This window comes from Canis lupus, chromosome 20 (genome assembly GCF_003254725.2).
Source record: "Canis lupus dingo isolate Sandy chromosome 20, ASM325472v2, whole genome shotgun sequence".
In the NCBI taxonomy this organism is placed as follows: Eukaryota; Metazoa; Chordata; class Mammalia; order Carnivora; family Canidae; genus Canis; species Canis lupus.
The window spans coordinates 49718121-49739944 of record NC_064262.1 but is presented as its reverse complement, the minus strand read 5'-3'; the positions used below and the strand labels follow the sequence as shown (position 1 = coordinate 49739944).

The window sequence follows — 21824 nt, the reverse complement described above, 5'->3', positions numbered from 1 at the left end:
CCGAATGGACTCGGAGTGTCCCTTTGTCCCCGCGGACGCGGAGGCTTCAGATTTTCCTATGGGTGTAAGTTTGCTTGGGAGGTGGGAGTGTGTGCGTGGGATCCAAGCATGTCCCGTTGATCTTCAGGGCTAGGGTCTTGGAGGGACCTGGCTTGGCTAGAGGCAGGGGCTGATGGTGGTCCTGTTCTGTCCTGTGAGGATTATGCATAGAAGAACTGTCTTTGGGGTACTGAGAATGGGAAGTGCCCAGCTTGATTGGAAAAAATACCCCTGGGTACTCAGGTGAGGAGTGACACATGGGGGAGGACTCAGCCTTCCAGGCTTTTCCCAACCCCTATTAGTCCATCCAGTTCAGATATTACACGATTAGTCTGATAAGAAAATCAAAGCCCACATTCCTCAGGTTAGCAGAGCTCATCTGCTGAGTTGCCAGAGGACAGGGATCACTGTCCTGTCTCTGGCAGCTGACTTAAGTCACAAGGCTTGTGAAATAAGCAAGTGAACGACCAGAAGGCTCCAGGCTAGAGGCCCACCATAGGCCTGACTGAGTTGGAGGATCTGAAGCCCTTCCCCCACCAGGAAGAGCACCCACAAATGCACAGAAGAGAGAGGTCGCAAAGAACAGCCAGAATGCAAAATTTTATTATTAACTGGTTTAAACAACAACAAAAAAGACGAGTAGATACACGTAGAAACATGGACAGCATCTCCCCCAGCAGCAGGCAGGGTGGGGAAGGCAGGCAGGAGGGTAGGCCTAAGGTATTCCCCTCTGCCCAGCAGAAGTAGAATCCCAGGGAAAGGGTCAGGTTCCCTCCATTCAGCTGCAAGCCCGGAGACTACCTCATTCAGGGGAGCCCAGGACAGCAGCTGAGGGCAGAGGCTGAGCAGCCAGGGGCCAGGCCTGGGGGAATGTGTAGAGAGAAGTCCTAGGCTGACATCACCAGGGGGGTGTCATGGGCTGCGGGTTCTGCAGATATGACATGACCACAGCAGAGATGGACAGCCTGAAAAGGGAAAGAGGTGTCAGTCCAGGCAGGCTTGGGTCCCCCTCTCCAACTACTCAGGAGTCCTCCGTCTCTAGGCCTAGACTCACATGAAGCTACTCATCATTTGTTTAGTGTCCTCAGAGCTCCGGGAGTTGGCAAAGCTGATGAAGGAGCAGTAGACGGCCACCCACGCGCACCACTTCAGCTGGGGAAAGGAAGGTGGATGGGGGTATTTGGTCAGTGACAGGCACACTAATGAGCCTCCAGAGGGGTTCCAACCCCAGGCACAGGTTCCAACCCACTGATTCCGCCGGATACAGCCTGGCCCTCATTCCCAAGAATCCCGTAGCCTACTCCAGGTACCCAGTTTCTCGTCCTACTCTCTTGGCCTGCGTCTCTGACCCCAGCACATAACCTCAGGCCTAAGACTGGCCTGTGACATAACTTGTGATGCTAAGAACCCCATCCTTTCTCCAGGAGGCCCCTCCAAATTGCTTTAAAACCTGGCCCCGCCTTCAAACTGACCTCTCGGGTACCCACCCCTACCTTCCTTCCCTCCCGCGCTCCGGCTTTCTCCGCCCAGCAGCACCTAAGCCCCGCCCCCGGCCAGGCCCAAGCCCCGCCCCCTAGCGCGGGCCCCGCCCGGTTCCGAATCCGCTGCCCCCACGGGCTTCGCTGTCAGGCGAAGCGATGCCGGAGGAAACCCGGTGCCGCCCACCTTGAGCATGAGGCCGCACATGCTGAAGATCATGCCGAGCAGGTTCATGTAGTCCGGCGTCGGGTCGTCCAAGGCCGGGTTACACTCGCTCGGCGGGGGCTTGTACCTGCGGCAGGCTCAAGGGTCAGAGGCACTCGAGTCCCGCCCCCGAAATGGACAAGCGCTTCCCTGGGCCTCGCCCCACAGCCCGAGCCCTGTTCCCATGACGTCGGGGTCCTCACCTGAGCACTTTGTTCGGCCTTCGCGGGTCCGACATGTTGTTAGTGGACATGGCAGGTCGGAGGTCGTGCCTCTTCCGCTGCGGGAGTTGCAGCTTCCGGCGCAGAAACGGAGGGTGGCTTTTGGAGTGACACCCTCGGTCTTCGAGCTTCCGTTCCTGGCGGCGGGGGCCAGGACTCCTCCAAGCCGGGGGACAGAATTAGAAGAGACCAAAAATGTTCCTTGAAAACAAGAAGTGGGGAAAGAAACCTGGGAGCTGGAATCAGACTTCGGTATTCCCAATATTATCCCGAAAAAGCCAAACCTTTGAACCGGAAGTGAGAAATAGGAAGTAGACTACGGAAGACAATAAGGTTACATCCAAGCGTGGGTTCCGAGGGTTCGGAAGCTCCGGGGCAAACCGATGTAAGGCGGCGACGAAGGGGTCCCAAAAACGATGGCTTTCCCTGAGCCAAAACCACGGGGCCCGGAGCTGCCGCAAAAACGGGTGAAGACCCTGGACTGCGGGCAGGGGGCAGTGCGAGCTGTACGATTTAATGGTGAGCTCGCTCTTCATTCCGGGTTCTCCTGCCTTCTGAGGTCCGCAGCCCTCTGATCCCTTCCTGCTGTTCCCCAGTGGATGGCAATTACTGTCTGACGTGCGGCAGCGACAAGACCCTGAAGCTGTGGAATCCGTTGCGAGGGACGCTGCTGAGGACGTACAGTGGCCACGGCTACGAGGTGCTGGACGCGGCCGGGTGAGCAGTTGGGGCGGTGGGTGGGCGGCCAGGCCGCGTGATCCGGTGCAGAGGTCGGGATCTGAGGTCAGCACTGACCTTCCTTCCTCTGTCCTCTAGCTCGTTTGACAACAGTAGTCTCTGCTCCGGCGGCGGGGACAAGGCGGTGGTGCTGTGGGATGTGGCATCGGGGCAGGTCGTTCGCAAATTCCGGGGCCACGCGGGGGTGAGTACAAACAAGAAGAGCCCTCATTAGAGCCTTGATGTCAGAGAAGGCCCGCATTATCGTGTAGGTGATGACAAAGACTCCTTCCACCCCCACCTATTACAGAGTGAGGATCCTTTCCCAGTGGCCCAGCATGCAATTTCCCCAAAACCTTTCACCTCCCCACCCCCCCCTCTTTTTTTTTTTTTTTTTTTTATTTGAGAGAGAACATGAGCAAGGGGGAACAACAGAGGTAAAGGGAGAAGCAGGCTCCCCACTGAGCAGGGAGCCCAACAGGGGACTCGATCCCAGAACCCTGAGAACCCAGAACCTGAGCCAGGACCCTAGAAAGTGAGCCGAAGGCAGACACTTAACCAACTGAGCCACCCAGGCACCCCTCCTTTGCCCTTGCTTTATTTATTTATTTATTTTTTAAGTTTTGGCATTTTTATATCCAACGCCTCCCCCACCCCCCCATTCCCTTGCTTTAACTTGCATCAGGAACCCTGCCTTAATCTCAGTTTTCCAAAGTCCAGCTTCCTCTGAGTGGCAATTCCTGTTTCTCAGAAGGTGAATACGGTCCAGTTTAATGAAGAGGCTACGGTCATCCTGTCTGGTGAGTCTGGGGCCTAGGCAGGGTACTGCCCCTGCTGCCCAAACCTGACTTCTACCTCATGCTGGTCCTCACAGGCTCTATTGATTCCAGCATACGATGCTGGGACTGCCGATCTCGGAGGCCTGAGCCGGTGCAGACACTGGACGAAGCCAGGGATGGCATATCCAGTGTGAAAGTGTCAGACCATGAGGTCCTGTCAGGGTGAGTGGAGCCAGGACCTCACCCCTCTGCTGGTGCCCCCGGGGATCACTGCTGCCTCTCTACTCAGATTAAAAGCAACTCTTCGGGATCCCTGGGTGGCGCAGCAGGTTTGGCGCCTGCCTTTGGCCCAGGGCGCGATCCTGGAGACCCAGGATCGAATCCCACATCGGGCTCCCGGTGCATGGAGCCTGCTTCTCCCTCTGCCTGTGTCTCTGCCCCTCTCTCTTTCTCTCTCTGTGACTATCATAAATAAATAAAAATTAAAAAAAAAATAAAAAAAAAAAATAAAAGCAACTCTTCTCACCTTAGCTTACAAGGCCCTGCACAGTCTGGTCTCTGCCGATCTTTTAGCTTTTATTCAATCCAGGTCTCATTTCTCTTAATATACTAATCATGCTCTCATCTCAGGACCTTTGCAATTGCTCTTCCTCTACCTGGACTCCCTTTCTACTGAAAGTGTTTTTGAGCATCTCTTGCATACCACTTTTTTAGTCAGTGAACACTCAGCAGTGGATAAAATAGGAAAAAAATCTCTGCCCACATAGGGTTAATATTCTGGTTGCAAGAGGCAAATAATTAAAATTCCCAAAAAAGGCTGCCCTTTTGCTGCCACAATGCAAAGGAGTGCCATTCCCACTAGTTTGGGCTGCCCAGTCTATTGCCTCATCTGTTCCCACACATCTCCTCCTGGACCACACGTGTTTGTCTCCTTATCAAGTCCCAGTTTAGAGGTCACCTCCTTGGGGTGACCTTCGTAGATGACTCTCAGTCAGCAAGGCTCTTTGATGGAAGAAAGTGTTCCTAGCTTTGTTGCAGCTGTGTCCCAAGGACTAGCACAGAGAGGATACTTAGTACATATCAAAAACAGATGGAGTAGGGATCCCTGGGTGGCGCAGCGGTTTGGCGCCTGCCTTTGGCCCAGGGCGCGATCCTGGAGACCCGGGATCGAATCCCACGTCAGGCTCCCGGTGCATGGAGCCTGCTTCTCCCTCTGCCTGTGTCTCTGCCTCATTCTCTCTCTCTCTCTGTGACTGTCACAAATAAATAAAAATTAAAAAAAAAAATTTAAAAAAAAAAAAAACAGATGGAGTAGGTCCTGATTGGCCCTGGGTATAAGTCTCAAAGCTAGTGCCCTGGAATTCCACTCATGAATTACTACCAATGCTTATTTTCCACGGCGAAGTCTTGAGTGTGAGCCTGACAGTGAAGAGTGCACATGAAGGGCAAGCCCAGCACCTCCCCACCCTAAGGGTCCTGGCAGGGTCAGGGAGAGTACGGGGAGCCATGGACCTACTGCCCCGAGTTGATGCTTCAGGTGGATCCATCCTCTTGCAGCTCCGTTGACGGCCGGGTGAGGCGCTATGACCTGAGGATGGGGCAGCTCTTCTCAGACTATGTGGGCAGTGAGTATGGCAGGATTGTGGGGCAGACAGGGCTGGGAGGGGGGCAACAAAGGGGGCCCCAGCCTCACCCACCTGCACCCCTCCCCACCCCTCAGGTCCTATCACTTGTACCTGCTTTAGTCGGGATGGGCAGTGCACCCTGGTGTCCAGCTTGGACTCCACGTTGCGGCTTCTAGACAAGGACACAGGGGAGCTGCTGGGCGAGTGAGTTCTCAGGGTCGTGGGGTCCCTCCCCAACCCCTGCTAAGACCCAAGCCCTCCTAACTCCACCTACCCACAGGTACACAGGCCACAAGAACCAGGAGTACAAGCTGGACTGCTGCCTGAGTGAGCGTGACACACACGTGGTCAGCTGCTCCGAGGATGGAAAGGTGTACTTCTGGGACCTGGTAGAGGTGAGCCTCCTCATCCCAACTCCTCACCAGGGTGCCTGCCCTGTCTTTACCTTCACCACTCCCACACCTGCAAAAGGGAATGCTATTAGCGCCAGAGGCTTAGAGGAGTGAGTGAGAGGACAAACAGGAAGGGCATGCCTGGCAGAGGGAACAGTGCATACTAAGGCCTGGAGGTGTGGTACACTTTGATCAGGAGACAGAAAGACGCTGGGACTGACCCTGGTGGAACAAGGCCAATAGCCACATTGGACCCCAGCTGAGATGGGGCTGTGGTTCAAGAAACCTAAGCTGCCTCTGAGCATCCCCGTGGTTTCTAATCCCAAGTCCTGTGAGCCCTGTCCTGATGTGTCTCAAGCCTGGTGGGGATGTCAGGCTGGGAATAGACACTTCTAGCCTAATGGGGTAGGGCCAGGGCTTGGCCAGGGAAAGTAATCCTCCTAAGAGGATGGAGGAATCTGGGGGGGGGGGGGGGGGGAGGTGGCCTTGGAGACCTGAGGGGCTGGCTCTCTCTGGCAACTAAGAACATGCCAGAGCCCTGCATGCTTCTCAAGAGTCTACTAGACTAGAATCTACCCTGGAGGAGAGGGCACATGAAGGGACATTTTGAAGTGGGAAGAGAAATCTGGGGCCTGCTTGTGGGACAGACCATATGTGCTGAGTGGTGACTGCAAGGTGATGAAAGAAGTGAGCACGGAGGCAGCCCAGTGGCCTGTAGAGCCCGGATGGCAGCAGGTGTAGAGAGAAGCTGGGAACAGACACCACAGGATTGGAGCAAGTTGTGGCTTTGAATGTGGAGTCTGGATATGGTCTAAAGGCAGGGCCAGGGGGGCACTTACTGATAAAGGGGTAGGAGGTATAAAAGAGGAAGACTCCCAAGATGATTGGCCTGAGCACCAGGGAGGGTGGAATAACTGCGGGGTTCATTTGGGGGCAGATCAAGTTTGTAGTGCCTGGGAAGCAATTAGAGGTGGGTGGCTAAAGGTCAGGGGAGAGACACACTATAACCACCCCCCACCCCTTCACTCCACAGGGTGCCCTGGCACTGGCCCTTCCTGTGGGTCCCGGCGTGGTACAGTCACTGGCCTACCACCCCACGGAGCCCTGCCTGCTGACTGCCATGGGGGGCAGCGTCCATTGCTGGCGGGAGGAGGCTTATGAGGCTGAGGGTGGCACAGGCTGAAGGTGGAGGACCTGTTGTTACCAAGGACACAGACGCAGACTCAGAAGGATGACTGAGACCATTTATTCTAGACACGCAGCTGACCAAGGAGTGAGGGAGGGACCAGGTGTGCAAGCTAATAAATAGAGGAGGGGGAGACTTCCTGGAGCTGTAGCCATTCAGTCTTCATTCTTCTCAGGCATGAAGGCATCTCTTTTCTGGGCAAAGGTTTCAGCCACAAGCAGGGGGAAGACCAGGGTGGCATCAGCATAGACCTGCAGAGGGGACCTGGGTGAACCACAGGATCTGTGGTTACACTCTGGGAGACCGCACCCTGGCCAGTTGACTGGCCCTCACCTTGACCGGCTGTGCATCCACCCGGATCTTGCCCCAAGAGACAGCTTCGTCAGGCCTGGCACCAGAGTCCGAGCCATCAAACTCCTGGGCCGTGTTGATGTAGACAGCATAGTCAGCCCCATTCCGCTGTGGGGAGAGGCATGGTGAGCTGGTCAGCCAGTCACTGGAGACAGGAAAGGGGACAGCACTAGCTAGAGAGGCTGGGGGACGTGTCCTGCATGAACAAAGCTCATAGTGGCCCCTCACTCTGTAGGAAGGGGGGCCCCACGCCAATGCAAGAGCAGTGTGAGGCTGGAGGTTGATAGGGTCAATGGGCAAAGCTGCCCCAAAAGCACCAACCATGTAGCAACAACTCTCCCACATCTGCAGGGGCTGCCACCAAATACAAAGAAGATTCCTATCCTGGCCCCATCGTTCCTTACCAAGACCTGCCATTTGTTCCCCCTATAGAGGCCAGGGTGCACCTATAAGCACCCAACTGGCAGCCCTAGAGGCCAGGCTCCTGCTGCTAATTGTCTCGGTCCCCTTCACTGGCCTGCTAACTGTCCCTTGATTTAATTCAGGCACCTCAGAGCCTTTGCACTGGCTGTTTTCTGTTTACAGGCTGTCTTTCCCAGAACTTCCCTTTTCTGAACAGCACTCCTTTCTCTTTCTCTTGCACTTGTCATCCCTCATTTTTTTTCCCACAGCAGCTAACTGCCCCGTGACATGCACATCACTTGCTTGCCACCTATCTCCCTGACTAGAACATCAGTCCAGGAGGACAGGGATCCTGGCCTATCTAGTCTACAGTTGTTGCCCTGGCACATGGCGTAGGCTTAGCACAGGTCTGTATGGCAAGCCCGAGTGCCACCCTCACTAGGAACCGGCTACTGTGTCCCCACTCACCATGAGGTTGGCATTGGCGATGTGGTGCTTGACCACACCCCCGCCCAGGATGATCATCCCAGTGCGCTTGGCAAAGATGGCCTGTGTGTTGATGAGTCGCAGGTCTGGGAGAAGAGCATTGTGGTCAGGCAGTGGACACAGCCACCCCACCTCCCCTGCTCCTCTGTGGCCCTAGCACCTCACCCTCAACAATGTCCAGGACCAGGCCTGGGTTCTTGTAGGAATGGAAGAAGATCATGTCGCCCAAGGAGCCATCTGTGAGCGCTGGGCTCAACACGGGGATGTGGTTCTAGGGAACAGCAAGATGAGAGCAACAAGCTCAGAGCCCAGCAGAGGCAGACTGGCCCCCATCCCAGTGGCATCCCCTCCTCTCTGCCTGATTCTAGGCAGGATGCTTACTAAGTTCTCTAGGCCTTAGCTTCTTCAACTGTAAAATGGAGACTGCAACAGCATCTCCATCACAGATGAAGCATATGTGATGAAACCAGACAAAACCAGTGGAGAATGGTAGCTCTCATTACTCCCACTGCTGGACCGCAGCCTCAGACAAACTAACATCTGTGTTGGCTTCCTCACCTAAGAGTGGAGATGATGAAATGGTTCTCCAGGTGGCTATGAAGGTGAAACAAGCTAACATGTGCCAAGGCCTGGTACCCTTGCCCTACCTAGTCCCTCACCTTCTGGGCCCAGTAATACACTGATTCTGGGTTGTTGATCTCCTTGCCCAGTCGGGCAATCATCTTGGAAGGTGTCCACTTCACACCCTAGGAGGAGACATTGACTTCAGCCAGCAGGGCCGCCTCAGTTCCACACCGACCCCCAGGGTGCTCCTGCCCCACCTCTGTGTTCTGCTCCAGCACCATTTGGTCCAGAATGGGCATCAACCAGTCCTCAAACTTGCAGTAATTGTCATTGGGCACCAGTAGGTTTCCAATCCTGCGGAACATGAGGCATGTGGGCATCGGGCCCCAGGATCCTCAGCCCAGCTCCCTTGCCCAGCATCACTCAGGGCCCCGAACCTGTTGATCCCGTTCTCACGTAGCTCCTTCCCCCTGAGACTGAAATCGCCCAGGTACGTGGGTGCCAGGCACTTGATAAAATCTTCCTCCACACCGCCAGCTGTGGTCACTAAGACGTCCACCTGCAGCCACAAATCAGGTTGGCCCAGGAAGAGGGGCCCTGCCGTCATGCCAGGTAGGGCTCCTCATTCCCAACACTAATCCAGTGACCCTTGGGAAAATCTCTACTGCAAAATAAAAGATCCTGTTCCTCCGCTTAAAACAATCCTGTCTCCCTGTCATTTAAGTGGCCAATAATTTTTATTGCCCATAAGACCTAGAGAGGCCAAGTCCACAACCCCGCCAGGTACCCACCATGTTGTGCTGCACGAGGTAACGGATGGTCTCACGGATGCCTGAACTGATGAGATTGGATGTGTAGCCCAGAAAAATGGTGCAGCCAGTAAGTGGGCGGCGGCTCTGGGTCAGGTCTGCATGCTGGTCTTCATCCTGCGACAGCGGCTCTAGTTTCTTCTCTATCTAGGTGTAAGGGCAGAGTCAAGTTACCCTCTGGCCCCAAACTCTAGCCCGAGGGCTCCAAGTGGGTTTCAGGATCAGACTCCAGCCCCGGGGCCTGCCCACTCAGGAATAAGGAAACACTTCTACTTGGAATACCTGAAGCCAAGGAACGAACGCCCCCTGCGCAGGCTCAGCCCCATTCACCGCCCAAATCTCAAGGCACGCGCTCAGGTTTTATTCCCCTTTCAAGGAACTGGAGAGCACTACCTCTGCAGGCCTGGTCACTTTCCCCTTTGGAAAAAGCAAATCTGAGCCCAGACCCCGCCCTGACTGAGGCTCCTCCTCAACCGCACCGTTCAGAACACTTCACTCCTTACCTACAACCCGCCTCCTATCTAGCATCAGTCCCAACCTCATCCTGATGGTAGGATGCTATGGAGATGGGGAGGCACAAGGTCCTCTCCCCAGCACGGAAACCGCTGCCCAGAATGGACCCTGCCTCTCTCCACCTATTGGGCCGCCCGACAAAGGGCACGCCTCCTTCTCAAGGGAGCCCCGCCCCCCAGTACCGCATTGCCGCTACTGGAGGCCACACCCCCTCAACCCAGGAAGTTCCGCCCCAGGCTTCACCATGGCGTTGACTTGCTGCACTGCGCGCCCGAAGTTGGTGGCCTGGAAGCCAGTGGTGCCGAAGGCCTCCAGTAGCGCACGGTAGTCCACGCCGCGGCTGAAGTCGTAGCCTCGGACTTGGGAGCTCTCGGAGGGCAGCGCCGAGCTATGCTTCAGCACAGCGGCCAGCGCCGCCGCGGGTGCCTTCCCTTCCGGAAGACCCTCCATGCTCCCGCGGCCGCACTCTCAGATCACAGCCGCCCAGACCAGGCCTCCAGCGGCCTCGAAACGCACTAAGCCCCGGCACGCGCTTCTATATGACAGTGCAGGAAGTAGGGCTCTGGAAAACCTGCAGAAGGGGACGGGAAGTTGCTCGGTCACGTGACTCTTTGAGCCCCACAATCCAGGGCGCGGCCATGTTTGCGCATGCGTTTCCGTAATATGGAAGCCGCGAGGAGCCGTTATTGCCTGTTTCGCGTCTTGTCAGCCCGAGATGAATGAAGAGTCCTGCTTTCACTGCCGCCTGCTGGAGACCCACCGCGTTGCGCGGCGCTTTCCCATTCGTTTCTGTCCCTTTGGGAAGGAGGATGGCTTCTTAGACGTCGCCCTAGGACAGGATTCGAGTCATCAGGAAATGTCAGATAATTTCTGGCCCTGAGCGTCTCTCATCAAATGGTGTAGTGATCGCTGTCCGTACCAGAGCCTCCACATGCTGCGTAACCCTCTGGTCTTCCCCTGGTAGTTGCGGCCGTCACTTCTGGGAAGCCTTCCCTGACCGTCCTCTGGGTAAGGGACCTCCTCTGGGATCCAGGGCTGACCTCTCTTTCCCTCCAGCAAGACTGTGAGACCCTCGAAGGTGAGGTCTGTATCTCATGGGTCCTCCTAGCCCTGCATAGGGTTTGGTCCAGGGGGAATCTTTTAACCAGGCACTTTATAATTTATGGAGTCTATACCATACGTTGGGCTCTGTGTTTGGCGACTCAGATTTATCAGTGAACAAGATGCAGACCCTGCCCTCCTGGAGTCCATAGTTTGATTGGGGAGCTAGTAAAGCTAACCACAATAGTGATTAGTGCTATTGAGGATTCAAACATGATGTGTTTTTGAGGTAGGGGTGGTTGAAGGGGTTGATGGCCTTATTTGCAGGGACAGGTGGTTAGGGAAGGACACCAAGGAGGTGACATTTGAGCCAAGGCCAGAAAGCCAAGAAAGGCCCCATATGTGCAGATTTGGGGAGGCCTTTCCCCCACCATCCCCCAATGGGAAAGAGAACTGCCAGTGCAAAAGTCCTGAGGTCAGAGATTAGCCCACTTAACTGGAGGAAGAGAACATCCTCCCTGACATTTTTGACAGTCCCCACTTGGATCTCAAACTCACCACCTCAGCTCCCACTCCACTTAATGCTGATCTCCCTGCAGTCTTCCACATCTCATCAAAAAGCCCTCAACTCAGCAAATAAGCCCTCCATGCACCTAGTAGACCCAACACTGGAGAACTGAGCTTGACCTCTCTCCTTTGTTCTCACCCATCCCTCAGCACCTCCGCCAAGTTCTGCCCACAAAATAGGTCCCAATTCCAGGTGCCTTTTTATTATTATTGAGATAAAATTAACATATTCTATTAGTTTTAGATGTACAACATTCTGATTGGGTATTTGTATCCAGATGCTTCTCTCCATTCTCTCAGCCTCCACGCTGGGCTACCTTCCCTCCAATCCATCTCCCAGCTGTGGCCAGAGAGCTCATTAAACAGAAGCCAGATACATCATTCCTTTTAAAACTCTCTTATGGTGGCTTCTCCCTCGGAGTAAAACCTAAGGTCTTCACCCTGGCCTGTGAAGATGCCTGCTCAATTCCCTCCATTCCCTCATCTCTCTCCACTGGCCCTCACTTCCTCCTCTCCAGCCACACTGGCCTCCTCGCTCTCCTAGAACCCGCCAAGCTCATCTCCTGACCAAGGGATGATGCACCTGCTATTCCCTCTGCCTGGAAACCCTCTTCTCAAGCTCCTTGTCCTCTGAGCCTCTGTCTAAATACTACCTCATCCAAGAGGCCTGCTCCTATCACCTGTTTCCACCCTTACCTTGCTTGTCATTGTCTTTCTTTTTTTTTTTTTTTAAAGATTTTATTTATTTATTCATGAGACACACAGAGAGAGAGACAGACACAGGCAGAGGGAGAAGCAGACTCTATGCAGGGAGTCTGATGTCGGACTGGATCCTGGGTCTCCAGGATCATGCCCTGGGCCAAAGGCAGGCTCTAAACCTTTGAGCCACGCATGCATCCCTTGTCATTGTCTTTCAAAGCACTTGATACATTTTGTTTGCTTTTGCGTGTCCCTCCCTAATTAGAACGGCTGCTCCTTGTGAGCAGGATTGTCTGGTTTCACTCCTGTTTCTCTTACTCTATGCAGTGGCAAGCACATACTGTGATCTCAGCACATAGGCTGAACAAATGAATGAGCCCACACGAGGGCATGAGGGTGATCCATGAGGAATGAAGGAGGGAAAGAGGTTGATCAAGTGAATTCGGGGGTGCCTGGCTGGCCCAGTCAGTGAAGCATGTGATTCTTGATCTCGAGGTTGTGACTTCAAGCCCCACATTGGATGTAGAGGTGACTTAAAAATAAAACCTGTAAAAACCAAAAAGTGAATTCAGAGCAGATAGAAGGTACTAGAGCAGAGTGCCCTCAGCTGTAGTAAGGAAGATGGTTTATTCTAAGAGGCTGGGAAACCATTGGAGAGTTTTAAAAAGGACTGAAACACTCCGATTTTTTTTTCCAATTTTTAAAACTTGTATTAAGTCATTTTTTTTATTTTTTAAAAATAAAAAATATTTAAAAATAAAAATTTTATTTACGTATACATATATACACAATATGTATACGTATGTGTATTTATATTTATATAAAACATAAAACGTGTAACCATTTTATTTATTTATTGTTTTAAAGATTTTATTTATTTATTCATGAGAGAGAGAGAGACACAGGCAGAGGGAGAAGCAGGCTCCATGCAGGGACCCTGACGTGGGACTTGATCCCGGGCCTCCAGGATCAGGCCCTGGGCTGAAGGTGGCACTAAACCACTGAGCCACCCGGGCTGCCCCATCATAACCATTTTAAAGTGTACAGTTCTGGGATCCCTGGGTGGCGCAGTGGTTTAGCGCCTGCCTTTGGCCCAGGGCGCAATCCTGCAGACCCGGGATCGAATCCCACGTCGGGCTCCTGGTGCATGGAGCCTGCTTCTCCCTCTGCCTGTGTCTCTGCCTCTCTCTCTCTCTCTCTCTATCATAAATAAATAAAAAATTAAAAAAATAATAAAGTGTATAGTTCTATGGCATTAAGCACACTCATGTTGTTGTACAAACGTTACACCATCCATCTCTGAAGTGTTTTCATCATCCGAAACTGAAACTGTCCCCATTAAACACTAAATCTCCCTCCCCTCTCTCTCCCAGTGCTGACCACCCCACCATCTACTTTCTGTCTCTCAATTTGACTCCTCTAGGGACCGCACATAGGATCATAGGTTATTGGTCATTTTGTGGCTGGCTTGTTTTACTTAATATATGACCTGACCTCAAGGTTTATCCATGTTGTAAAGTGATTTCTTTTTTACCAGACCCCACTGGCTGCCTTGAGAATGGAGGCAGTGGGGAAGGGCAGGGCAGGGGGGACGAGGGCAGAGGCGACTGCACTGGTCCCGGCCACAGAGGTGGGAGCAGGACCTGGGACATGCCAACAGACATGGAGTGACCAGACTGAGAACCTAATTTGAAGTCGATCTGATGGGTCCTGAGAAAGAATCAGATGTCGGGACCCCAGAAAGGGAGGATTGAAGGAGTTCCAAGATTTGGGCCCCAGGGCATTTGAGTGGATGGTGATGAATTTGGGGGCGGGGCTGGAGGGGGTAGATAGTCCTGAGTTCAGCTGAGCTACCAGCAAACACCTGAGACACCAGGATGACAGACTGAGCAGGCAGGAAGTTCTTTGGATGGATCTGAAATCAGGGAAGGTACTAGGATGGGGACAGAGGAAGCCATCAGCATAAGCAAGTGGACAGAGTTATCTGTGGATAAGTGTAGATGGAGTGGAGAGGCAGGGCTGCACCTGAGCCAGGTTATACTCTGTATTGGCGGGGGGGGGTGGGTGGTGCAGAGGCTGCCAAAAGAGGCTTATTGGGGCCCATTAGTTGAGGTTTAACCAGGGCAGTAAGAGGCTGGGGCCCCCTCCACTCCCCCAGCCAAGGTGACATGTGACACCAGGGCAGCCACTGGGCCCCCTGGGGCAGGGACCCCCTCAGCTGAGGCAGCTGCTGCTCGTGGTGACATTTCACTCCATGAGTGTCCTGGCTTCAAAGTCTCTGCGGGGGGAGGGGAGGAGGGGGCAGGAGAGGCCAGGCTGGCAGGGGAGGGAGCCAGAGCCGGGCTGCTGAAGGACTGAGCAGTCAGGAATCAGCCGGAGTCCTTAGCTGAAGTATGTGGTCCTGATGGGTTGGGGAACCACCACCCCTTTCCCACAGTCCCCGGGGGACACAGGAGGCACTTAAGGGACTCTCAGCTGTATGGCTCAGGGTCTGGAATTGAACCTCATGCCTCTGACCCTGCTCACTCTCCCCACAGATGTCCAGCAAGGTGGCCATTGGCAGCGACATCGGGCAGGCCCGCCGGGCTGTGGAGCAGCTGCGGATGGAGGCAGGCATCGACCGCGTGAAGGTGAGGACCAGGGTGGCATGGGCAGGTCTGGGTGAGGGGGCAGGTGGACAGCCCAGGCCCGACTGACCAGGCTGGCCTGCAGGTGTCCAAGGCGGCTGCCGACCTGCTGCAGTTCTGCACGGAGCAGGCCAAGAGTGACCCCTTCCTTGTGGGCATCCCAGCTGCCACCAACCCCTTCAAGGAGAAGAAGCCCTGCACCATCCTGTGACCTTCATGGCCCTGACTACCCAGATGGCCTCAATAAAAATGAAGTGAATGATCCTCAGGACGTGGCTTAGCCAGGCTTCAGTGGGGGCAGAGGGGGGCCTGCAGACAGCCTCCCTCCCCTGCCTACTCTAGGGTTGTGGCCCCAGCAGCACACACATCCTGGCCCCCCTGGAGGGAAGAGCATGCACCTTCCCCACCCCTCTTCCTCCCACACCAATGGGGTAGGTTAGTAGATCTCCTGGCCCACTGCACAAACACAGCTAGGGTCAGAGTCCCAGTCTACTCTAGGGTAGAGTGCCACCACACATCACACACCCCTCCATGTCACACGCAGGTGCCATTGTACAAATGTGCACACATCCTCAAGAGTCTCCTTCTTCCTCACACACACCCCCATCCACCAGCACACAGGGTTACTGTAACACACAGCCACATCCCCTCCCCAGTGACACACACACGTGACCATGATAGCAGAAAGGCCCTCGAACAGGTACATTACACCTGGATAAAACAGCGGCTGCCACCAAGGTTTTTATGACTGTTCCACGGACACATGCCCCGCACATCCCAGTCCCAAGCAAGCACAGGCGGAGTCCTCAGGTGACACCAGTACATCAGGTTTATTTCTCTTTCGCTCTCAAGGGAAAGCAGGTATCCAAACCTTAACAAAAACAGGGCCCAGGGGAGGGAGCCGTCCCCTGGGTGGGCCTGAACAACCTCACCTTCCCTGGCGTGGGGCACAGCCCAAGGACCCTGCCTCACCATGGCCCGGACCCCATGTGCCTCAGGGCTTTGGGAGAAGGCAGAGACAGCACCAACACGGGGGAAGGTCCCCCGAGAACAGAGGCTGCGGCCCAGCCTGTGGGCCGGCAGATCCACCGCCACTTCCACGTCTGGCAGCTCAGGCCTGCAGCCTCCAGACCTCCAGGGATAGGCCCCCGGAGGCAGCCACCACCAGGTTGCCCTCAGCGCAGATCTGGGGAGGGCAGGGACATAGGTAGTCAGGGGCGTTCTGGGCAGCCGGGCAGGGGGCATAAGGCAGGGTCTTACCCCATTCAGCACATTGTTGTGGCTTCGCATGCAGATGGTCCTTGGTGGATCCGTGGGCACGTGCACCTGGCAAGGGCCAACAGGCAAAGGTCATGAGTGTACCTCAGCTGCCAGGGGTAGGGTAGGGTAGGGAGGCGCCTGTCTTAGGGGCCTCACCCGGATGGTCTTGTCAGTGGACGTGGTGTACAAGGCCCCCAGTGAGTGTTTGATCCCTGTGATCTGAGACCTGTGGCCCACGTCAAAAGACTGCAGAAAGGAGGGACAGGTGACACTCAGGTAAGGGCTCTCCCACGGTCAGCCCACCCAGGGGTCACGAGGTAGGGAGGAGGCCCGGGGATGGTCGGGCATGGGCAGGAACCCTGGCAGACCCGGACAAGCTGGAAGCGGCCACTGTGGTTGGCGAAGACGTGCAGCAGGCCCTGGTTGTCACCAGCCCAGAGCTGGGGCTCCCGGTAGGACATGCAGAGCAGGTAGGAGTCCAGCTGTGGGAGGGATGCGGGACAGAGCAGCTGAGGCCAGGCCCAGCCCCAGCCTGGTCCCTCTGGGCCCCAGGGGAGGGCCCACCTGCAGTCGCTGCAGGACGCTGTTGGCTCGGCGGTCGAACACCACGAGCGTGTGGTCCTCGCTGCCCGAGATGATGTGCCGGTCGTCCGCCAGCAGCGCCAGCACCGCACTTGAGTGCAGCCGCCTGCTCTTCAGCAGGGCCGGGCCGACTTCGCGAGTGAGGCGGGGAGGAGGGAGACATCAGAGCCCCTCAGAGGCTGCCCGGCCTCCACTGGGCCCCAGGGCCCCTATCCCACCTGGTACAACCCTTGGTCTGCTCTTCCCGCCCGCATCCCTTCCCGCATGTGATCCTGTCTCTCTCCTGTCCTGTCCCTGCAGGAGGTGGGCCGCCCAGGACCCCCAGCCCTCAGCACCCTCTCCCGCCTGCCGTCCCAACCCCATCTGCTCTCAGTACAGTGCAGGCCTCAGCAGGTCCCAGCATAAAATGCTTCCGCCTGCAGGCGGGTCTGAGACAAGCCTCCACCGTGACCCCCCACCCCCTCTGGCTCCACCTGGGTGAAGACCCCCAGCCCTTCAGTTATAGTACAAATGGATAAAGAAAGAAGCAACAGAAAAGGCATGTATGCTGGGCACTGTTTATCCTAGGCTTCTTATGTAAACTAATGTTTAATCCACTGAGGTTCTTTCTGTCATCTCCTATTAACCCTACGGGGCCAGAGTTATTATCCAGATTTTACAGATGGGGAAACTGAGGTTCAAGCTTGACAGCTAGGAAGTGGGGAACCAAGGTTCTTAGGGGCTGCTCCACCTCCCACAGTATTGACACTCAGAGGACCCTCCTCTGGGAGCCCTCCCATCCCTTGCAACACCCAGGTGGAGGAGGCTGCCTCTGCCCCAACACCCATTCCCCACCAGCTGTCTTTGTTGCCCCAGCACAGGCCACTTGGAGTGGTCAGGAACTGTTATGACTCCGTCACCCCAGCCAGGCGGGGATGAGGTCCAAGTGTCCCCTTCCCCGGCATGACCCTGGAGACTCCAGGCAGCCCTCCTCTCCCCACCTAGGCTCCAGGGCCCCCAGCCCACCTCTGGGGTCGTAGACGGTCACCTTCTTGTCATAGGTGCCAGTCACCAGGATGTCAGGCCGGTAGGACAAGCACAGCACAGCTGCCTTGCCCCTGGGAACACAAGGAGCACAAGGCTCAGGCTGTTAGTAGGCAGGACCCAGCCCTGCCCCGCCTCCCTGCCCAGGACCCCACACACTTTATCTCGCCGAACTGCTGCCCATCTGCTGCCATGTCCCAGAGCTTCACCGTGCTGTCCCAGGAACCAGAGCACACGCGGTGGTCCAGCGCTGCCAGCGACCACACCCAGCCCTGCAGACCGGACCCATGTCATCATCCCTCATTTCAGAGGTAACAAAATTGAGGGTCAGAGGAGGGAGACAACTGACCTAAGAATCCAGAGCAAGTCAGCTCCAAGTAGAGGTTAGGACTTAGGTCTATGGGTCTGTCTGACTTCAGAGTGCAGGACGTGCACATCCACACAGAATAATATTCCTATGTCAGGTCCCTGCGAGGCTCAGCACCAGTGGTGGTCTGAGGCCACCTAACAGTGTGATTACGGATGGGTCCTCCCCTCCATGACCTGGGCAAGGGAAGTGCCCTTCCTCAAGTTCTTCATTGGGAAAATGGGCACAAAAAACAGCCCCTGCCTCAGGAGCTAATAGGCACAAAGCACTGGCTGATGACTAACTTATTCTTCCCCAGACTCTGTGGAGAGAGTACTGTAATGAGGACAGTGGAGCACAGAGAGGTTGAGTCCCTTGCCCAAGGTCACACAGCCAGGGAGTAGCAGAGTGGGGATCTGAACCCAGTGGCCTAGCTCTGAGACCAAGCTCTTGGCCACCGACCTAGACCACCTCAATGATTGGTGGTGGTGGTGGTGTTCCTCCATGGCCACTTCTCGTGAGATGACAGCCATGCTCAGAGCTTTGTGATCCCCACGGCGGGCAGCCTCACCATTGCTCTGCCCTGTGCCTCTCAAGGTACACCTGACATCTACAGCGTGCCTGCTGTGTACTCCAGCCTAAGGGAAGCTCTCAGGGCATATTCATCTCATTCATCCTCCTCCTAACTGACCCCTAGACAGAGAAATAGGGGCCCACAAAAGTCCTACATCTCACCCGATGCCACACTAACAATGGCAGAGCAGGGTTTAATTCCATTACATCTGATGCCAAAACCCATGCCCTTAATCATGGCATCCTCCCCAGGCCTCACCCCCTCCTGCCCTCACCTGGCCCCCTAAGCCCTCACCTTGTGGGTGCTGTTCTTCTCGGTTCCCAGGGCCTTGACTAGAACCTGGCTGGGCTCTACCCCCAACTGCCGCATGTCCCACAGGTTGACATTGCGATCCCGGGAGCCCGACAAACAAAGCGCACCACCCTGAGAAGAGAGGTAGTATTGTCAGAGTCACCCAGGCCCCCCCTGGCTGCCCCCCCCCCCGCCGATCCCCCACCTCACCTGGAGCAGCAGGACCGAGTCAATGGAAGCAAAGTGCCCATCAGCCAAGCAGAAGTACTCAGTCCAGCGCCCATCCTCTGCCCAGCGCGACAGGTGTTGCTCCAACTCAATGCACGCTGTTGGCCAGTCAAAGTCCTCCTCTGTGGGGCATCAGGAGTGGGGTCCCCAGTGGGCAGGAATCCTGACATCGACACCAGCTGTCCAAGCCCACCCTTGGCTTCCAGGAAGCCCAGCCTTCCCCAGACTTGGAGAAAACCTCACTTGGATCCCTCACCCCACCCAAGAAGGCCCAGGATCTAGCTTTGGGACCACCAGCCACCCACCTTCCAAGGAGGTAGGACTACTCACCCCAGTTTCCAAAGATTGGGTAACTGGAGCCTCGGGATCACCTTTGCAGGCCTCAAACCCCAACGCAAATGTGGAGGATAATAGCCTCAGGGTGTTAAGGTCCAGCCTCAACCCTCAGGCTAGACATCGGAACTAGGATGTTTTGCCTCCATAATCTTAACCAAACCCAGGGAAGTGTTCTCAAATTAGTATCTGTAAACCTGGGGGCCTTGTCAAGATGTAGAACTCAAGGCCTAGGTGCAGAGATTCAGTGGTATAATGAGGCTCAAGCAACTGTTTGTCATGCTGTTCAGGACAGCCCCATCAATTCAAGGTCCCCAAGCTGTCTTATTCCCCAGGGATCTGACCTCAGGGAGAGGAGAAATTACCACCAGCCTCTAGACTAGGCTAGACCCTGGGCTAGGGTGTGATTGCTGGTGCCAGGGATCCAAACCTCTAGGTTTGGATCAAAGGTTGGAGGCTTGAGCCTTTGGCCCATGCTTCGCCCCTACCTAGGTCAAGACTGTAAGGATGAGGAGCTTTGGCATCACCAGGTTCTAGTTCAGCATCTATACCCAGAGGATTCTTGGCCTTATTCTGAGCCCCAAGAGAGTCCAACAGCTGAGACTTCAAGTCCCTGTGTCAACCCCCAGCCAGCAGTGAAGGCCCTGGTACCACCAGACCCCAATCCTGAGCATCGCTGGATTCTGAGTTCAGGGACCCCAGCCCTCCAGGGTAGATTTCCACAGACCCAGGACCCCAAGCGTCTGGCTCATGGTGCACCCAGAGGTCAGGGGCTTTGTCGCCATCGATGACTACCTCAGCGTCCACCCAAGCCAGGACAACCAGGAAGCCTGCTCCAGGCTGTGCTCACAGCACCCCAGCCTAACTTGGGCAGCCGACCCCGGCCCCCAGGCGCGCGCACCTTCCACAACTGGGTAGGGCGCGCGTACGCGGCGCTGCGCGCGTAGCCTCCAGGTGACATGGTCACGCACGAGGTCGCGCAGCGCGTGGCACACGCGCGGGAGGACGTGGAGCACCAGGCGCGCGTCTAGGTAGGCGCAGATTTCGAGCAGCAGCTCCGGAGGAAGGCTGAGCAGTCCCGGGACCCCCACGGGCGGACCCTTGGACGCCGCCCGCGGCTCCAGGGCGCCAGGGGACGCGACTGGCGCGGACAGCAAAGGGGCGCGCAGGGGCGCCTGCCCCGCTTTCGGCGGACTAAGCACTCGGGCCACGTAAGCCTCGGCCTGCGCGTCGGGGTCCGGCTCCGGCTCCGGCTCCGAGTCATCGTCCCAGGCGCGGGGATCGTCTCGTGGCCCAGGGGGCAGCTCCATGGCGACCGGGTGGGCGCGGCCAGCCGGGCAGTGTCAGCCGAGGGCCCCGCGTCCCGTCTCCAAGGCAGCGCGAAGGCACTTCCGGCGCCGCGTGATGACGCGCTGGCGCCGGCCGGAAGCGAGCGGCACGCGCGGAAACCGGCCGGACCCTGGAATCCCGCAGTGTTGAGGCTTCCCGCGGTGCAGCTGCGGCGGCCCTGGGCTGGAAAACGCAGATTCCTGCTTCCAGCGCCTGTTAAAGCAGGAGTCCGCGCCGGGGCTGATGCGAGGGCGGCTGGCTGCGGCGCGGCGCTGGCCAAGGCACTCTCGGCGCCGCTGAGCTTAGAAGCGCCGCCCCCGAGCTCGCCGCCTGGGCCGTACGGGGATTCCAGCTCCTCTGCTTCCGGAGCCGGCACGTGCAGCTGGACCGCAGAGGCCTCAAGTTCTCTTACCTAAAATCGTATTTATCCCTTATTTCCTGAAAGCCTCTTTTTGAGCCAGGCCGTGTTAACCGATCCATATAAACGCCCCAGCGCTGGCTGTGCGGCCTCGCTTCGGGCAGCCAGTGGCTCCTTGCTCGGGTCCCTCCGCCGAGACCTCACAGTACCCTCCTGTAAAGCCGACCGTTGTCCCAGCGTTCGCTCTCCCCTCCGCGCCGGCTTTTTCTCTGTGGGACATGTCGCTGTTTCGCTCATTATCTCCTGTTCTCTAAAATGCACTCGTTTGTTGAAGGGAAGCTGGGTGGGTACACGTGTCAGCTTTTTGTCTTCCCAAGTCGAGGCAGGCGACCTTCGGCCATGTTGAGGTTGCAACAAGGTTTTATTCTGAGGCTGTGTCCCCCCAAGAATTTAGCAATTTCTCATTTGCTTCACCCTTCCTTATTGCACCTCCCACAGGCCAGTGCTCAGCTAAGCTTTCTCGAAAATGTCTAACCTGCCCAGTGACCCAGAGTTTTGAGGTTAAAGATGAGAGTGCTGCAAGGCTTTGCCCCTTAGTTTAGTCTAAGGCAGATGGGATCTTGAACCTGGGCTGTAACACTAATGGCTCCCTTTTAAATTGACCTTGATGTTCAAGGAGCTGTAATTAGGTTCAGGGGGACACCCGACACGTGTATATTATCACATTTAATCTTTTGTCATTCACATTCACCTTCCCATTTTACGGGGAATCAAAATGAGGCTTGGGGTCGCAAGAAAT

The 21824-nt window shown here is 55.9% G+C and overlaps 5 protein-coding genes across 12 annotated transcripts; 2 read left to right on the top strand and 3 right to left on the bottom strand.

The window, feature by feature from the left end:
* Positions 1-619: 619 nt before the first annotated feature.
* WDR83OS (WD repeat domain 83 opposite strand) lies at positions 620-2058 on the bottom strand. The gene is made up of 4 exons (XM_025457693.3): positions 1926-2058; positions 1705-1810; positions 1094-1191; positions 620-1004 (listed from the first exon to the last, which is right to left on the bottom strand). Exons 1-4 carry the CDS (start codon positions 1973-1975, stop codon positions 938-940), a joined length of 321 nt encoding a protein of 106 aa, XP_025313478.1. The 5' UTR covers positions 1976-2058; the 3' UTR covers positions 620-937.
* Positions 2059-2321: 263 nt separating this feature from the next.
* On the top strand, positions 2322-6792 carry WDR83 (WD repeat domain 83). The gene is made up of 9 exons (XM_025457690.3): positions 2322-2462; positions 2540-2660; positions 2760-2865; positions 3412-3460; positions 3535-3661; positions 4997-5064; positions 5160-5268; positions 5345-5459; positions 6490-6792. Exons 1-9 carry the CDS (start codon positions 2360-2362, stop codon positions 6637-6639), a joined length of 948 nt encoding a protein of 315 aa, XP_025313475.1. The 5' UTR covers positions 2322-2359; the 3' UTR covers positions 6640-6792.
* On the bottom strand, positions 6687-10217 carry DHPS (deoxyhypusine synthase). Of its 5 annotated transcripts, none has more exons than XM_035703595.2 (9): positions 10011-10217; positions 9237-9401; positions 8883-9004; positions 8703-8799; positions 8541-8627; positions 8047-8152; positions 7846-7967; positions 6976-7019; positions 6687-6893 (listed from the first exon to the last, which is right to left on the bottom strand). In XM_035703595.2, the coding sequence occupies exons 1-9, from the start codon at positions 10215-10217 to the stop codon at positions 6755-6757; spliced, it is 1089 nt and encodes a 362-aa protein (XP_035559488.1). In that variant the 3' UTR covers positions 6687-6754. The 5 variants fall into 5 exon arrangements, with proteins under 5 accessions (XP_035559488.1, XP_025313471.1, XP_035559484.1 ...); XM_025457686.3 differs by having other exon boundaries at positions 6976-7101; positions 7864-7967; XM_035703591.2 differs by lacking the exon at positions 10011-10217 and adding an exon at positions 9758-9911 and having other exon boundaries at positions 6976-7101; positions 7864-7967.
* A 254-nt stretch (positions 10218-10471) lies between these two features.
* On the top strand, positions 10472-14969 carry GNG14 (G protein subunit gamma 14). Of its 3 annotated transcripts, none has more exons than XM_025457694.3 (3): positions 10472-10775; positions 14612-14704; positions 14787-14969. In XM_025457694.3, the coding sequence occupies exons 2-3, from the start codon at positions 14612-14614 to the stop codon at positions 14910-14912; spliced, it is 219 nt and encodes a 72-aa protein (XP_025313479.1). In that variant the 5' UTR covers positions 10472-10775; the 3' UTR covers positions 14913-14969. The 3 variants fall into 3 exon arrangements, with proteins under 3 accessions (XP_025313479.1, XP_048954430.1, XP_025313480.1); XM_049098473.1 differs by having other exon boundaries at positions 10472-10845; XM_025457695.3 differs by having other exon boundaries at positions 10472-10850.
* Positions 14970-15512: 543 nt separating this feature from the next.
* Positions 15513-20748, bottom strand: FBXW9 (F-box and WD repeat domain containing 9). Of its 2 annotated transcripts, XM_025457683.3 has the most exons (10): positions 20240-20737; positions 18988-19127; positions 18781-18909; positions 17726-17838; positions 17549-17640; positions 16526-16674; positions 16330-16443; positions 16118-16207; positions 15962-16027; positions 15513-15887 (listed from the first exon to the last, which is right to left on the bottom strand). In XM_025457683.3, the coding sequence occupies exons 1-10, from the start codon at positions 20646-20648 to the stop codon at positions 15813-15815; spliced, it is 1377 nt and encodes a 458-aa protein (XP_025313468.1). In that variant the 5' UTR covers positions 20649-20737; the 3' UTR covers positions 15513-15812. The 2 variants fall into 2 exon arrangements, with proteins under 2 accessions (XP_025313468.1, XP_025313470.1); XM_025457685.3 differs by lacking the exon at positions 16118-16207 and having other exon boundaries at positions 20240-20748.
* Positions 20749-21824: the final 1076 nt, after the last annotated feature.

What these genes read in the sequence shown, in the direction of transcription:
- DHPS (XM_025457686.3), bottom strand. Translation starts at nt 10,217, where the DNA reads ATGGAGGGTCTTCCGGAAGGGAAGGCACCCGCGGCGGCGCTGGCCGCT. An exon ending in ACCTCGTGCAGCACAACATG is followed by an intron (nt 9,005 to 9,236) that starts GTGGGTACCTGG and finishes TTGTGGCTGCAG; the next exon opens with GTGGACGTCTTAGTGACCAC. An exon ending in TCGCCAATGCCAACCTCATG is followed by an intron (nt 7,102 to 7,863) that starts GTGAGTGGGGAC and finishes CTCTCCCCACAG; the next exon opens with CGGAATGGGGCTGACTATGC.
- WDR83 (XM_025457690.3), top strand. Translation starts at nt 2,360, where the DNA reads ATGGCTTTCCCTGAGCCAAAACCACGGGGCCCGGAGCTGCCGCAAAAA. An exon ending in GACCATGAGGTCCTGTCAGG is followed by an intron (nt 3,662 to 4,996) that starts GTGAGTGGAGCC and finishes ATCCTCTTGCAG; the next exon opens with CTCCGTTGACGGCCGGGTGA. An exon ending in ACAGGGGAGCTGCTGGGCGA is followed by an intron (nt 5,269 to 5,344) that starts GTGAGTTCTCAG and finishes ACCTACCCACAG; the next exon opens with GTACACAGGCCACAAGAACC.
- GNG14 (XM_025457694.3), top strand. Translation starts at nt 14,612, where the DNA reads ATGTCCAGCAAGGTGGCCATTGGCAGCGACATCGGGCAGGCCCGCCGG. An exon ending in CAGGCATCGACCGCGTGAAG is followed by an intron (nt 14,705 to 14,786) that starts GTGAGGACCAGG and finishes GCTGGCCTGCAG; the next exon opens with GTGTCCAAGGCGGCTGCCGA.
- WDR83OS (XM_025457693.3), bottom strand. Translation starts at nt 1,975, where the DNA reads ATGTCCACTAACAACATGTCGGACCCGCGAAGGCCGAACAAAGTGCTC. An exon ending in TGTGCGGCCTCATGCTCAAG is followed by an intron (nt 1,192 to 1,704) that starts GTGGGCGGCACC and finishes TCCTTTCCCCAG; the next exon opens with CTGAAGTGGTGCGCGTGGGT. An exon ending in CAAATGATGAGTAGCTTCAT is followed by an intron (nt 1,005 to 1,093) that starts GTGAGTCTAGGC and finishes TTCCCTTTTCAG; the next exon opens with GCTGTCCATCTCTGCTGTGG.
- FBXW9 (XM_025457683.3), bottom strand. Translation starts at nt 20,648, where the DNA reads ATGGAGCTGCCCCCTGGGCCACGAGACGATCCCCGCGCCTGGGACGAT. An exon ending in ACTCGGTCCTGCTGCTCCAG is followed by an intron (nt 18,910 to 18,987) that starts GTGAGGTGGGGG and finishes CTCTCTTCTCAG; the next exon opens with GGTGGTGCGCTTTGTTTGTC. An exon ending in GCCGCTTCCAGCTTGTCCGG is followed by an intron (nt 16,208 to 16,329) that starts GTCTGCCAGGGT and finishes TCCTTTCTGCAG; the next exon opens with TCTTTTGACGTGGGCCACAG.